This window comes from Ambystoma mexicanum, chromosome 7q, assembly GCF_040938575.1.
Source record: "Ambystoma mexicanum isolate Mex_15411 chromosome 7q, UKY_AmexF1_1, whole genome shotgun sequence".
Taxonomy (NCBI): domain Eukaryota; kingdom Metazoa; phylum Chordata; class Amphibia; order Caudata; family Ambystomatidae; genus Ambystoma; species Ambystoma mexicanum.
The window spans coordinates 990,089,380-990,106,187 of NC_090941.1; the positions used below are offsets into that span (position 1 = coordinate 990,089,380).

Below are 16,808 nucleotides of genomic sequence, written 5' to 3' on the forward strand. Positions count from 1 at the left end.
TTTATCCATGTAAAGTGCTGCGAAGGGTATAAGGGACACCACCAGTCTTTGCATTTGCAAATAATTGAAATGCTTTTCGGTTCTTTGTAAATTCAAACACTACATTTACATTATTATGGAGCGTGTTTGAAATCAGGTGCTTGTGGTCCTACAATATCATTCACACCCAGAATTGGGCACACAGCCAATCCAGTAGCTCGGAATGAGGGCTAAATCTGCCACCAATGTTTTTCCTCTCACCTTTTCAGCCCCCTTCGACATCCTGCACACTGTGCCCCAACTCTACCCCCAGACTGACTTACCTGCTGACCTTGGGCTTATTCCTTGGGCTTCTCAATCCCTCTCCAACACTGTGTGTGAAGCGCAACGCTAAACCGCAATCTGGTGGCCGATCTCTTTGCTCAGCAGGCTCCATTCTTTGGAACAGCCTCCCTCTTTCTCTTTGCCTTGAGCCGGATCTCCTCAAATTCCAGAAGGCCCTCAAGACTCTCCTTTTCTCCACCTCCTTCCCTTGCTCCCTTCTCTGCTAAACCTCCTCATTTGCTGAGATTGGTGACCAGAGCCCTTATGTGTCCTCTTGGGCCCTGGCCTCCCACACCAAATCGCCTTCAGCCTCCGCCCACTCCCAGCACTTGCCTTGGCACCCACTGGCCCATGCCACCATATGCCTGCACGTATTTATTGCCAGCTGACCACTCATGGACGCACTTATAGCTGCTCACTCCCTAGCACTTCCCTCCTGGTACACTGAGCACTTATCCTTGTTACCCCCCCCACTCCATCCTCCCTTCCCTCTGCTCTTGCACCTTCTGAATGCTCACAAGGCCTAGTAGGTCTGCCTGGATCTTTCATTGTATTTTGATTTCATTCCCTGCGGCCCTGTGCGCTCTTTCAAACACAATTTACTTGATGTAAAAGCGCCTTACAAATGCACAATAAACTAAATAAAAAATACATGATACACAAGAATACACCAAACCGGTCTACTGAAAATTATACACTCTACATAGAATTACAGCTAAAGCAGATACATTTCCATTTGACCAGAGGCGTCACTAGGGGATTACTGGAGGGACTATAGCCCTGGGTCTATTGGTTGTAGCCCTGGATAGAAGCTCAGGGGCTACAACCAAAATGCTAGCTAGCCCTGAGTCCCGACATTTCCCGACATTAGCGTAGCGCCAGATCTTTTCCAGACCTAGCAACACCACTGCATTTCACAACAGCTTTATTCAACATTTTGTCTCGTAGCTGACAAACATATTAATTAAATGTAATAACATACATTACAACGTTAAGTGTTTGGTACAATAAATATGCCTCTTCGGTGAGCTTCACTGTTCCATAGATCCCTGATCCCCTCTATAATGACAGAGCACACCCCATAAACCCACAGGGGATGTTGGAACCCATGCTGCTAAGGCCCCGAAGGTTTGGCAGAGCTCCATACCTGGGGAGATGAGGAATCACTGTTTGAAGGTGACCACCCAGCAAAACCATAATGGCGACCATTAAGGCCGAGCTCCGACCCGACGTGTCCACAGCCGAATCTGCGGCATATTGAAACGCCCCCCCCATCCCCGTTCTCCTCTGATAGATCGCCTCCATGTGCGGACAGGGACGGGGATCCTCTCCTAGCAAAGCGGATCGGTAGCCGCGTGACGGGGCAGTCGGTGCGACAGCGAACCCTGAGAGCAAACATGGAGCGTGCGGCCAAGAGGCTCCCAGACAAGTGCAGACGGGAGATCGAATGATCGCTCTGTCCCGCTCCTGGTGCTGTCGCCATATGAGCACAGCGGTCGGTGGAGTGCTGAGGATACCGGCAGACAAGACAGCGCAACTGAGGAGCCGCGGGGCACCCCTCTACGAGGAGGTGACAACGCTAATGGAGATAACACTGGCACTGTACCGGGGAGATCAGTGCTGAGGGCAATGTGAGTCTGCTACAACGTAGTACAGAGGAACAGGGGCATGGGGAAAAGTCAGACTTAACTGCAAGGAGGGCTGGAGGAGGCATATCACCCCGAATTACCGGCAAAGCATAGGGAAACAGCCCATCTGGGAGGCGTCAGCTTGATAGGAAATTGTGCACTTGCACTAGTAGGTCGAAGTGCTGCGAACCTACTGCCTGAACTAACAATAGGGATCACATGAAGATATGAGAGCCTGATTCCCTGAGGTTGGTGATCAATATAAAGGAAAGGACCCCATGGAGTCTGTAAATTCTGAGCTGCGGAAGCAGTAGTGTGGGGAAACCAAACGGTTGTGACAAGGGAACAACGCTGTACTTAATCAGACCCTTTGCTGTAAGTGGCAAATTGCATCAGGGTTGAAAAACAACCATTGAAGCAGGAGGGGGCCCTCTGCGGGGACATAAAAGCATTGATGCAATGCCCTGACACCGCAAAATGTACCCAGCAAACAACTGCTGGTAAAGTGCACTCGCCCCCTCCGCCCCAGTTGGAGGCCGATGACCCATCGACTAGGAGTTCAGACTTCTTGGCTATGTCGGCTAAGCTTAAAAGGACATAAAAGACAGTGCAGCTGGTCTGACTCAAGCAGTTTCTGGCCTAAATAAGAACATTTTAGCTGTGGAAAAGAGGGTGGATGAAGTCGAATCAACTTTAAGTGACCAGGGGCACGAACAGGAGGAATTGGCAAAACGAGTGGGCACTCTCAAACAACACGGTAGAGGTGGTCCTCAACAAATTGGAGGCGTGTGAGAACATTATCTGGGTCCGATAGTTCCCCAAGTCTGTGTCCGGCGCAGACTTACCAGGGTATGTGGCAGCATTATTTTTTTCAACACCTGCTTGAGACTCTGGCTGATGAAGAGATTGATCTGGACAGATCACATCGCTCTTACCAATTGAGCAGGGGCCTAACAACAGACATCCTTACCAGGGTGCACCTCTTTCAAGTGAAAGAAATAATTATGAAGGCAGCAAGGAAGCAGGATCGGTGCGGATCGGGGATTCCCCATGAACACTGTTTCAAGACCTGGCCCAGGCAACTCTGGCTAAACAGAAGCGACTACGAATGGTCACCAGCTGGTTGAAGGCAAAGGACGTTTGCTATCGATAGACATTCCCATGCGGTTTACGGCTTTGAGTGGCAAGGCCAGTCATACAATATCTCTGAGGAGGAAGTGGAGTACCTAATGGAGGAAGATGGTGGATCTCACCTCACTGAGACCTTTTCGGGAAAGGAACCTAGTCAGAGTACCACTCTGTTGCCTAAGAGGGAGGGATGGAAGTTGGGCCACTTGTATTCTAAAGGGAGGAGTCGTAGAGCCCGAGCTGCAGTGCCTACTTGAATGTTGACTGCACGGCACCCTGAGGGGGCTAAAGGGCACTCTTTATGAATGATAAACTGGTGGTGTTGGGACGTCTGCACCGTATAGAATGGTTCATGACACCCTAATGGCTGTTCAAGATTATATTGTGAGAAGATGATTTATGGGGGTGTTTGCTCCATTGGGAGTGGACTAGAGTTGGGTTGTGGGAGGAGGGAACGGATGGGGCAGTGGAATTGGTCCGTATCTAACCCGTATTGCTCTTTCAGGACCTGGTGGGGGAGGATGCGTCCCCGTCTCGCTGGGACTTGGGTGTTTGGGGAAAGTTGGGGGGGTTATACTGTTTACCTCTGTTTGTGGCATGGTGGCAGTTGCAGGGGTTGCTAAGAGGCGTCTCAGGTGGGGGGTCAAATCACTTCTCTGAAAGGCAAGACTGGTTCGATGATGGTTGCTCTTAATGTCCAGGGCCTAATTCACCTGTTAAAAGACGCTCTATGCTGCAGCAGTTGCTGGACTTAAAGGCCTCTATTGTCTGCTTGCAGGAGACGCACCTGCTCTCAAAAGAGGAGCTCTGCATGAGGCATAGAGCGTTCCCCTTACAGTACTTTGCTTCTAGTGGGCCATAAAAAGGGGGTGGCGATCTTGATTGGGAGGGAAGTGGACTTCTTCAAACAATTTCTCTATAGGGACCCAGAGGGGTGATAGTAGGTACTCAGGGGGACTTCTACAGGGTCAAATGTTCACTCTGGTGGCTGTCTATGCACCTAACGAAAGGCAGGAACACTTTCTTGGTGGTTTACTGTGGAAACTGGGAAGGTGATGTGAAGGACAGGTACTAGTGGGAGGGGACTTTAATACCCAGTTTTAGATAAAACCCTACTGCCCGCGCCTAACGACGGTAGACATCGGCAGGCATTAGCACGCTGTTTTAGAGAACTGGGCCTAATAGAGACATGGAGATTTTTCCATCATCAGACTATACACATTACTCATCAGAAACATATATATGCCCTGCCCATATATACGTGAATGCAAAAACATTAAGTAGCTTCATGAGCATCCCCAATTGAAACAAACAAAGAATAATCAACAGTAAAACAGCCTTTAATCAGCAGACCCCAGCCAACAGGGAGAAGAGTAAACACATCAGACTATCCCACTCAATCACGCTGGACCCTCAAGAGACCCCACTCCTTTCTCGCCAGTCCATGGAGGACTGTTTGCGATCTCGGTGTGTGCGCTGTTTCTTCTGTTTTATTATCATTACAGCACTGGGGTTTTATTTTGGTCCACCCCCAAGCAGGTGATTCTGATGAGGGGTGAGATTGGGTTCTTGGTTTGGAACTGGCTAGAAGTTGGGTTGTGGAACAATGGGGGGAGGGGGAATGGGTGATCTTAAAGTGATTTCACAAAATATACAGGGGCTCAACTCCCCCAGGAAGAGTAAGTGCGTATTGGCTAAGCTTGTATAACTAAAAGCCAATGTCGTTCTGTCTCAGGAAACGCATCTACTGAGGGCAGATTGGCCTAGGCTTCGCTCTAAGTGGTTCCCTCGCCAGTATTTTGCATCTTCCCCAGCTAAAGGGGCAGGCGTTGCTATTCTGTTTGCTCATTCTCTAAATGTTACAATAGTGAAGTCACTTATGGATCGACAAGGGCGTTATTTGAACTTGTATGTCCACAAGCAAGCCCTCAAAGACTTACAAGCCTCTATTTTTAGATTTATTTTGGCTAAAAAATCTGAGGGTCTCCTGCCGTACTTTGATGTCAGCAAAAGATAAAATGAGTCTGGTGGTCTACGCGGCACAGTTAGCCCCTCTATTCGATAGTATGACCACCAACCATAATCCTAAGCATTGATTAACTACTGAGCAGTCCAGGCTGTAGACTTCCTTGCATGATTGGTGTTGGAGGTCCCCTTTAGTCCGTAAGAAGGAGGCTAATCTCCTCCCCATGACCCTGATGGAATACTGGGACATGGCAGCTCGTAAGTACCAGGGGGACGACGTTCCCCTCTCCCCTCTCTCGTACATGATATGATATGGCATTTGTAACGCGCCTATAAACAAGTATGGAACACACCCGAATTCCCACAAAGTTGCCAACAAGGCAGGTTAACTAGATGAGTTGATGGATGTCTTGAACGGCTGGGACAGCTCTTTGAATTCAAGCTTCCCTTGACTTTTAAGAAATGTCAGCAGGCCTTCCTGGTTTGGGACATTGATAAATATTCTTATAACAGTTCCGCCATTGGATATCTGCCGAAAAGGTTTCCCAACAGGCTAAAAGGGACACAACTCCATTTGAGGATCTTTTTATTTGTCCCCCCCCTTCCTATAAGGTCTCTTCATTGTATCATTTGCTTAATGCTTGCCGCTTTACGCCTCGGCATGCCTATATGTTGCGTTGGCAAGAAGAGATGAATGTCCCTATGGGGGATCTTACATGGTACAATGTTTGGACCAGGGCTGCTAAGTCATCCATATTGTTACTTTTGAAAGAATAGATTTCTATGGGACACCCTTTCGTTTTGCTTGCTTTGAACCCTGTCCTGACTTTTTGCAAGGAAGTAAAGCCTTCTGCTTTACTTCCCCTGCCAGTTTTTCTCATTCGTATGGGGAAACTGACTAATCCCTAAGACTGTCAGTACAGAGGAGACTATTTCTCTCTTTGTGAATTCTTGCATTGTTATAATTGCACACATCACCTTGCAGTAAGTGCAGTTACGATACTTAGTATCCTTTATAGCTTCTTATGTAATGGCTTTTGGTTACTTTTACATTTGGGGGCAGCTGTGATATTTTTACTGTTTTTGTGATATTTTACTTGTGCACTTTGTCATTTACCACAAATGGATACTAAAGGTGGCTAGCACCCTAAGATGACCATACCACAAGACTTTTCGCTTGTTTATTTAGCCATAATGTCCTTTGGCCTTCTTCCTGCCTTCTCGGGTCAGGAAATGTCTTATATGAAAATCACTTTCCTGGGGAACCTTTGGATTTCAGAGGCTTGGGAGCGTTGTTTGTGTGTGCAGAGAAGGGGGCTGGTACGATGTAGCCCCAATCCACATCTCTGGTGCCTGAATGTTTGTTGCTGGGCAGATGTGATGACCAGTGGCAATGCATGTTTGGATAGCCACTGCCTGTTTGAATGGTGCAGATCCTTACCATTGTTGTGCTTGTAAGAAAAGGTTGTGGGATGGTTTAGAAGGTTCTTAGTGCGACATGGTCAGCATGATGTAATGAAGTTTCATTGGTGAGGTTGCTGCCACCTGTCACAGCGCGTGCGGGTAAAAAGAGTTAACCCACTGCACTCTCGTTATGTTCAGTATGAATAGATGCCACTACGCTATCTTCGCCAGTTTACATATGTACTTTTATTTACTAGTCAAGATTACTAAGTGATCATAAATAGTTGTCCAGCACATTGATGCATGTTTCGGCCAGGGCCTTCTTCAGAACTGGACTGGTATTTGCAAATTATCATTGATACTGTACATAAGCTCCCAGTCTAAATGTTCAAATCAAAACATGTAATGACATAAAAGTGATTCGACCAACGTGTAGTCCCATATAAGTAATTCAATCAGTATCCATCATTGGTACAAAGACAAACGCCACATTGCGTATATTATCATAGAAAGAATGAAATCATCCATTGCATGTACATTGTATATTAGGAGACAGAGATTAGAGGGGTTGGACCAGGGTAGGATGTGTTGGCTAACAAGAAAAAACAAAGACAAAAGAACGAGTAATAAGTGAAAATAAAAAATGTTAATAAAAACATATCATCAAATATTGGGACAAACTTGCAAAATACACGAAATGTTAGTAATGCATAGATAGTTTACTCCTCCGTTTGTCTCATCTAACCATTATTCTATGTTGTAATGTACCATTCGTTCAATAACACTTAATATAAAATGCCTGTTATTCGAATAGGCTATTCGTCAAAATATGCGTGAATGCATGCAAGTTGTTCGAATTTTAAATTAGCTCTTTTTGGGAAAGATATTAATCTGTGTTCCTGCGATCGATTATGCTCTTAGTCTGTGAAACATAGTAAATGAAAAGTTAAACTCAAATTAGGTGTTTGGGAAACTACCTTCAATCGATAGCACAAAGTTCTGTATTCCGGTCTAAATCACCATACCTGCAAGTTATTGTCAAGAAAAGAGATACAGTTCCATCGCGATATATGTCACTGTTATATACTGTATATACATGACTTCCTTAGTACCGTTGAATGCTGGTTAGATCGGAGATGTTGAGCTCTCCCACTATAACATATTTGTCCCGAGTATTTACGTTACAGTTTGCTAGCACTGGGTTCTATCTGGAATTCCGTACTCTAGTTTTTTACTGCCTCTTAATATAACTAAGTCATAAATCTGTCCCAAGTCACCCTGAGTTTCATGGTTATAAATTACTGATTAGTATAAAACCTCTAGTCTCCCATTGTGTGTTATACATATATTAAAGTCATAATAGAAGTGTGCTAATAATGTCTACGGACCTCGTACTAAAGTAGTATACGCCCGTGCCATTAGCTAAGTTATCACACTGTGTTTCACAGAAAGATTCCAAAAAACAACCGATTATACTGCAACCATTGCAGATTATTTAGTTCACATTAAATCGACCCATAGCGCTATTTGTAGATGATATAAAGCTTAAACACCTGTACGAGTGTTAAAAACTAAAGAATGATAATAATGTCTATGGACTTCGTCCTAAAGCAGTATTCTCCCGTACCACTCGCTAAGTTATCAAACTGTGTATCACGAAGAGATTCCCAAAATCTATTGTGCTGCAACCATTGCTCGCTTAAACGCTGTAAAATAAACCAGCTTCTTGTGCCGCTTATACTAAGTTATCTCATTTCCATTAATTTGCCCCTTAATGCTATTTGCCGATTGTATAAAACTTGAACTCCTGTCAGAGTGTTAACAAACTAACATTCAAAGTAAAGGGATTCAGGCTTACCTAGTCTTTAGAGTTTCGTTCTCCTCGCCTGCGTCTGGTGAAATGGAATTTGCCGTGGCCCTTTTTATGCATTTAAATAGAATTGCTTGTACATCTTGATTGGTTACACCCTCTGGTGGTTATGGGCCAATCAATGATGTTGTTTGCTTGGTCTCTGTTGCCAGGGAACGTGTAGTACTCAGTGTCCAAATGACTAACGTAATATAACCATTAACAGAATGTTAACAATAATGTTGGCATCCTTAATCTTTTATGAACACCGTCCTTTAGTTATCCCTATTTCGTCCGCGCTATTTAGACTAGCTGTTTGGTTAGAATTAATGGACTGCCTTGGAACTTGCTTTGAGTCTGGTAAATCGATACAATCAGCTAACGTGACGTGCCGAGTGCATCCCACCACTTGAAACCACGTCTATATGTGTTTAAAAAAATGCACGCTCTGTGGTAGTTATTAGGGATATCTGTATTTGTTGTGTTCAGCCTCAATGGCATACCTGTCTAAAAAATGTGCACTCTCTGGTACTTATTAAGGATATTTGTATTACTTATGTTCAGGCTCAATGGCCTCTGTGAGTGAACCGGTATGTATTTATGATGTGCACCCTCCTCTGTCATTGCTAAAGGCTTGTGTCAAGTGATATTTCACACAAATGAGTTGAATTCTTATGATCTTCGGGTCACCTGGAGAAAGTTAGTCATTATGTATAAGGTAAACATCCTACGATACTCTTACCAAGATGTTTGTACCAAATAGTCTTAAACATAAACTTACTGAACCTTTAGTACCCACTTATGGATTTACTGGACTGGACTGGGCTGTTTGTGAACGAGATGGTAAAATGTTGAAAGGCAGTAATGCATTCAAATCATGATAGGACAGAAAAACAGAATAGTCTCAACACCTCTCAGAGAATCACCCTTAAGGATCTATATTCATCCCTGGGGAAACACTATGAACTAGGCTCCTCTATGGCAACAACTGATGCTGAGAACAAATTGGAAAAATATATATATCTTTTTATTTAATGCATGTAAAAAAAACAGTTTATTAAGAAACAACATTCTTTTTGTTAAAAAGATTTTTTTTAAAAAGGACGGTAGAAAAGCCGTCAGACCTTCTAATATATAGACAAAACACAATAATACACCAACCAAAGAAAAAAAATCTTTGGGTGTGCAGTAACAATTGAAAAACAACCAAATCTACAAAAACAAATAAGTGGCAATGAAAGCTAATAAAAAGAAAAAACAAAACTCAACAATGTATACCAAAACAACTGTGTGACATGAAAACAATATGTGCAATTGTAAGAAAAACGTTTCTACACTGAAACACTTATTTAGGTTCTCAGTATGACGTAGCTGTAAATGCCTTGTTCAATTTGTGACAACAATCTCACAATTAAAACAAAAGCCCGACATGTTTCATTCCCATTAATCTTAAAGAAGACAGGTGGTGGGAAATTCTTCAGGGGACGATGTAAAAAACATCAAATAGCATGTCAATGACTAGATAATGTGTAGTATACAATCAGCAACACTTGGAGCCAAACGAGGAGAGCAGATCATAAAAGGTGCCTTCTTTTGATTATGAAGGAGCAACCTAATGGACGGAAACAAAAACAGGCCAAATCAGTTGAATCCCTCCTAACCAACACTGTGAATAATATCAGGTTTCTAACTTGCCGCTAAAATGAGGGCTTACCTTACTGCTCACTTATCAGTAGTAGCAGGGGTAGTTTACGCGAACTATTTCGGTGGAAGAACTTTTCTTTCTAAAAAGAAAGGTATGGAACAATGGGCAATATTTAGAGCATGATCAGCAAATGGCTAGTACTGAATGTAGTTGTGAGCCTAGCGAAACAGTAATAAGGGGCTAAATAGTGGCTGGGTGCCCAACTATAGCCTTAAACGAAATGTACTCAAGCAGCGTCAACCCATAGAGTGAAAGAACCACTAGGCAGGAAGTAGAAAACACCTTGTACTAGTGATCCTGCCCTAAAGTGGTTGACCAATTCACTGCAGAGAAATCGACCAAGCCTAATTCAAATGGCGCTTGCCTCACCACCACCCGAGTGGGCTAATGTGCAGAGCAACGTGCGAAACTGACCTTTATTTTAAGAGCGGTCTTCTATGTGATTTGGGCTTGCATGAAGGATAAAGCATGCCGTCCGCGGCTCCACTGTGCTGCGCGATACTGGGCTGTCGGCTTCTTCACAACGGCCGGGTCAGCGTTCCTTGCTCCGCTGTGAATAGGGAACAAGACACGTGTAGACAACGTGTTAAGTGCCCCTCGACTTGGAAACTCCTGTGGTGCGCGAAGATTATCCATAAGGACAATTACGGTCACCATGGGACATTATCGACGCGCACCCTCTCGCCTTACCATGTTAATCGTGGTGCTCCCCAGATCAGCTCCTGCGCTCGTCTGGCTACTGCGCAACTCCAAAGCTGTACAGAGCCGCCGTGTATTGCTAACTAGCTGCATCAGTATATAGAAACTGATGAAGTAGTCGGAAAACCTCACTCACTGCAGTGTAAGCCGGCGGTCATCTTAAAAGAGGGAAAACCTCTTCTCCCGATCTAATGATAGCCTACCTATTATGGACTGCGTCCTTGGAACTAAAGATTTGTGAAAATCTTAAATGGAAAAGCTACTCCGATGTAAAAAAAAGCTTGCAACACGTATAAGGTGCCGCCTGATCAGACAGTACATAACTCATTTTAATGCAGTTAGGATACAAGTGCAACCCCTGCCTTAGATAAATGCAACTGCTCCAGAGGCGAGCTCAAAAAAGGGGGGGGGCCGCGCCCATTGAAAGGAAAGGGAAATGTACAAAACGCTAACTCAAGCGGTCCCACTCGATAGTCTCATTAAGACCTAACTCTACCGAATTACACAAAAAAATCAATCTTTGTTCTGTGTCAAACAATTTTTTCTTATTAACCGATGTATTCTCTTTAGAGGACATCTGTGACACAACACTCCACGTGAAAGACTCTGGTGAATGATCCATCGACAAAAAATGGCCAACCATTGGGGCTGTGATGTTCTTATTTTGAATGCAGCTTTTGTGTTCGGTGATCCTTGTTTTGATTTTACGTTCGGTCATCCCGATGTAGATTTTTGGGCAAGGACACCAAATCACATAGACCACCATATGTGAGTTGCAGTTGGTGAACTGCCTCTGTTGCCAAGGTTTTAACAGGCCTAGATCGATCTCTTTGGTACGTTTAGTACTTGGACAGCAGCTGCACCGACCACAAGGTGTTGTCCCATAGGTTTTTGTAGCCCCCATGACCCAGTCAAAGTTAGTTGTGGTGACTGGACTGAGATATCGTTCCGAGTAACTAAATCCTTTTATATTCTGGCCTCTTTTGAAAGCACACAGAGGCTTTTCGATCGGACAATCACTGGTGTCTAAAATATGCCAATTGCGTTTAACGATGGCATTCACTTTGTTGCAGAGAGTGTTAAAAGTGCTGACAAATACGATTTTATCATTTTCTGGAGTTTTATTGCGATATTCGAGAAGTGCTTCTCTATTGTTGTTCTTGGCGCGTTTGCAAGCTCGCTTTACAATCTTCTTCGGGTACCCTCTTGTGCGCAACTTCTGGCTCAAGGTAGCTGCTTCTACTTTGAAAATAGCCCTACTAGAGCTATTCCTCTTGATTCGTAGAAATTGTCCTACTGGTAGGTTGTTCCTAGTATGGCTCAGGTGGCAGCTGTCGTACTGTAAAAGTGAATTCCGATCGGTCGGTTTGTGATACGGCTTCACTTTCAATGTGTTATGGCTCGCATCGGCCCAAATTGTGATGTCAAGGAAATTGATATAGCTGGTACTGATGGTAGCTGTGAATTTCAAAAATGGATTCTGTTCATTAAGCCATTTTTTTAAGTTCTCAAACGACACTGTGTCACCATCCCAAATAATGAAAATATCGTCAATGTAGCACCTCCACAGATGCAACTGGCTCAAAAAAGGATTGGAGGAGCTATAAATGACTCTTTTTTTCAAAAGCTTCCACGAACAAATTAGCCGCAGAGGGCGCAACTGCTGAGCCCATGGCAGTGCCATGCACTTGCTGAAACATTTGTTGGTTAAAACTAAAATACATTTCTTTTAGGGACATGGATGCACACCAAAGTATGAAGCTATTGGGACACGTTCTTTCTGTTCTTTTTTCAAGAAGCACCTCTTCCAAAACTTCTAGGGTCTGGTCTTGAGGGATACACGTATACAAGGATACGATATCTAGACTCACGAGTACGTGTTGCTCACTGTTAAAAGGATAGTCCTCGATTAGAGTTATCACCTCTGTGGTATCCTAAATATATGAATACATCTCCAGGACATACGGCTTTAAATATTTGTCTGCAAATTTTGACAGTGGTTCTAATATAGAACCTACCCCTGAAACAATGGGGCGGCCTGGAGGGTCAAGACTATTCTGTTTTGATTCAAATCATGATACACATAATAAAAATGTGCAAATGTTAGTCTTACCACTTTATGGTTGTGCAAACTATAGGTTCTGTCGAGCATCAACTAGCAACAAGTGTTTAATTTAAAATTTTTACAAAAGGGGACAGAGAGTGTGGGAAAATGGAGGCTTGGGCAGCCGGCCGTCATGGAACACAGGCTTTCACCTGCGCTTCAAGCCAGCGTTCCTAGCCATCTGATTGGCTGGCACCTACCGCCAGGGTTCTGATGGTGTTTCTCTATGTGGACTCATTGTAGCCCTAGACTGCTCTTGCACCCTTCCTGAGACTAAGCCTTGCCACTCTGCTACCATACCATGATTGGGTTTGGCTGACCACTCTGTTTTCTCTGTTCACCATAATAGGGTAGCGTCCCCAAATCCTCCCACCAGGTCTGATTTTAGAAATCCACCTTAACAGGGTGGGAGTGGAAAGTTACAAATATCTTGCCAGTCATTTGGAACGTGCATTTTGATTGTCCAGTGTGTTCTAAGAAAACACTTCCTAGCAGTGGGTTTCATTTCCAGAGGTGATGGTGGGCGGTAACGCTGACATTGTAGCCGCTGTCTGGTATTGGTTTCTCTTTTTCTTTTTGTCTGTTCTCACTTGAACTGGAAAATGTGGTACACTTAGTTGAGCTTGTTTCTTGAGTTCTCTAGGTGTCAGGTAGGCGCTTGCTGTGTCTCCAGAACAACAGTCTTGAGTTGGTTCAGTCGAAAGTAATCCTCCACAATTTCTTCCTGCGGTCACTCATTTTGATGTTCGCCAATTATACCTGGGGGTACTTGAGAACAGGAGCTCAGAGTAAGTCCAGACCGGGCATTCAGTGCTTCAGGCAGTCATGCTTGGGTGGCAAGAGGCACTCAGTTCTGCATGAAGAAAATTATAGGTTCCTTTTATCATTAAGTGTCCAAAAACAAGACAGCATCTAATGAGGCAAGACGACGTAGTATATTAGTCCTTTTTTATCTCTGAGAAATAGTCCAATATTTGTGTGAATCTAATGATAGTTATGCTGGAGACCTGTTCTTAAAAGTAAGCAACATTGCAAAATATATATTTATTCCGATAGTTTGTACGTCGCCAGATGTGCTGAACTCAGTGCATGTTAATGTTTTTCATATGTATTGATATTAAAAACTTGCTTTATCTAATTCCTCACAATGTCCCTTTTTTCCACAGCACACAGAGGCAGACTTCCATAAGAGGTTCAAGGCAAGGCCAGAACTCGAAGGACTGATGGCACAAGTCAGCTGAACCCTTTGTAGATCAAGTTCAGTCCAATCCATGCTTAACAGAGACTCTAACATTCAACTATGTGGTTGTGTAAAGAAAATCTGTTCCGCCGTATACCAAGAAAATAGCTTATGTGAAATATTCACTTGTGAAGTGAGGGGCATTTATAAAAAGAAAATACGGATACGAAACAATGTGCCCTGTTTATCTTTAAACTGTTGCCTCCTAGTCCATATTTCTATATTACAAGGTGTTCTTGGAAGAAGACAACATCCTGCTAAAGAAGATTGTTGGTACAAACTCGTTTAGCTTAACGTAACATAGTACGGTATAGAGAACTTCTTATAGTATTTTCTTAGTGGTCTGGTATTGACTCTGAAGCATGGCAAACCACCTAGGTGTCCTTCTCTGAAGATATGTGCATCCTGGCACAAGCAAGAATACTGAATTGTTCTTATGATATAGCAGAATGAGTATACTAGATCTTAGTAGACTAGGTGTACTCGTTTTCTCCTACAGCAAGATATGAAAAGAAAGATAGAAACTCGTGGTTTTTAAGACCATTTGAAACAATTATCGCATTTATAGAGGATATGGACAACTCCTTAAATACTTTGCATGTTTCTTAATAGCGCAGATACTCTGTTCCACATGGTATGTGCTTAATCTGCTGCCTGGTTAGAAAGGGAGGGGTTTGTTTTTGGAAGATACTTATCTTTATTTATCTCACAGAACCCAAACGTTCTTTCTTTCTATTCCCACTCCACATGCCTATTGTAAATATGACTTTACATATTTAATTTATCAGACAGCGCCTTTGACTAAGCATTAAGGCTAAAAAGAAAAACTGTTTTCTATGGGAATATTTGTGTTTCAGATGCTTTGCAAAAAGACCTAGCAATAAAGCCATTAACTATGGGCCATGTTACTGTTGGGAAGGGGGCAACCCCGTCCCACCCCCCCGAAGCGCTTTAGAGGAAGGCAAGAGGCATTAGAACCACCATGCTGGGCTGAGCAGGGGTGGTCGTAGGACCCCCACCCCAATGTAATCAACCTGCATAGTATAGCCCAAGGCGCGAGCAATACTGCCATTTTGTGTAGATGTTGGTGCATGTTAGTGCATTCTGTGTAGATGTTAGTAACCATAGTTTTGCGATTAGTCCTGTGCGACGAATGCAGCATTTCATGCACTAGGTCCTAATTGTGAGTTGAGGGTAATCTCCAGCCATGCCGAGCTCCTGTGAGGACAACTCATCCCCCCAACCACCATTAAACTCATTCATTGTTCTAACAGTGTTGCAAAGATGTTTTTCTATCTGTATGGCCCATTCCCAGGTGACCATGAGTTATAGCACATATAACTGACTAAACCTCAAGATCCCTGAATTCCCTGGCACCAGTGCCCTTTGACCACCAACCAGAAAGTAGCAAGTCCTGAAATGTTCAAAGCGGACGGACAGTGCACATCTTTGAGCGACAATCATATGATTTGTATTGTGAGGTGCTGGGAGGGATCAATCATAGTTCAAAACGAGGGTGGAAACCTTGGAGCCGGATGGCATGGAAGGGAGTGAGTGAAATGTGTGTGTGGAGGTTAGAGTGCCCCAGAACCTCCTTTGAGCCAGTCTTAAAGCCTGCCAGGTGCACAGTATAATGATAAAGTAACATTTTGTTAGGCGTGTAGTTCATTTGTTTTTTGACCTTCGTCAGTGAGAAGATGATGATCTCTGTGGCAGCCAAGTGATGGAAGACTTGGGCAGGGCTGGAACCAATCACCTGGCATCATTTATGGGGCAGGCGGATCCTGTATAGGCGCACACCTAGAAGCTGCACAGGTTTTTACTGTATATGTTTACGTCATTAATGACAATGTGTTTCTTTATAATAATCTCCTTGTATCATTCTTCGGCAGAATGTTCTTGGCAGCAGAGTTCTTTGCTTTTGCTCCCATCTGTGTGCGAGATTAAAACTTGTTATCCTTACAAGATCAACTTGGGCATTTCTTCCCTAGCGGATTGAATTGTCTCTGGTGTGAGTGTTCGGGGCCTTGCCTTCAATTGGTGACCCCAACGAGATCCCAGCATCCCCCGTGTTTGCGGAGGCTTCCAGGATGCTTCTTCAGAAGGAGCTGCGCCATCTACAGCGACCGGTTGCAAAACAAACACATGTTCCGAGTGGTTTAGCAGGAGCCATTTCAAGAGAAGTGCTCTCTGCTCTTTTAAGCGAGGCGCGACTCCAAGGAGAGTTCAGGCCGGTGTTGGAACCCTGTGACAGAGGAGTTCGGGTGAGCACGCACATGTGAGTAGACTCTTGTAAGCGAGCATGCACATGTGCGTAGACTCTTGTAAGCAATAACAAGTAGGGGACAGATGCATGGTGAAGTGTGAGAGGCGTGAGCATGTGTCAAGCGAGGTCATTGATGTGACGCAGGTGTGGTTTGTGTTATTTCGTGTTGGTGTTTGTACTGTGAAGAGATTATTTCGGTAAGGCATTATTTCGGTAAGGCAAAGGTAAGGCAGGGAACCTCTCCTTGAAAGGGGAGGGATGGTGGTATCATGATAAAATATATATATTATTTAAAGGAGAAATACAGAAATAAAAGGAGTGGTCTCATATAAGTAGTAGACCTGGAAGTAGTAGTGGTTGTTATTTTAGCGTGTTATTTCAGTTTATTGTATTCGTGTTTTATTGAATGAAGAACAGGTCCTAAGAGAGGTGAGAATTGAGTGTGTCGCAGCGTGGTGCGGTATTGGATGGGTTTGTGGAGCAGTGTATGTGCGCAGGGAAGAGGGACAGAAAATGT

The 16,808-nt window shown here is 43.9% G+C and overlaps 1 protein-coding gene across 1 annotated transcript in view; it reads left to right on the forward strand.

Annotated features, from left to right (window-relative positions):
• MRPL48 (mitochondrial ribosomal protein L48) overlaps window positions 1-15,296 on the forward strand; it is a 98,677-nt gene extending 83,381 nt beyond the window's left edge. The window contains exon 8 of the mRNA XM_069640127.1: window positions 13,952-15,296. Within this exon, the coding sequence (XP_069496228.1) occupies window positions 13,952-14,026 (75 nt within the window). The 3' untranslated portion in view covers window positions 14,027-15,296. The remainder of the gene's footprint in view (window positions 1-13,951) is intronic.
• Window positions 15,297-16,808: the final 1,512 nt, after the last annotated feature.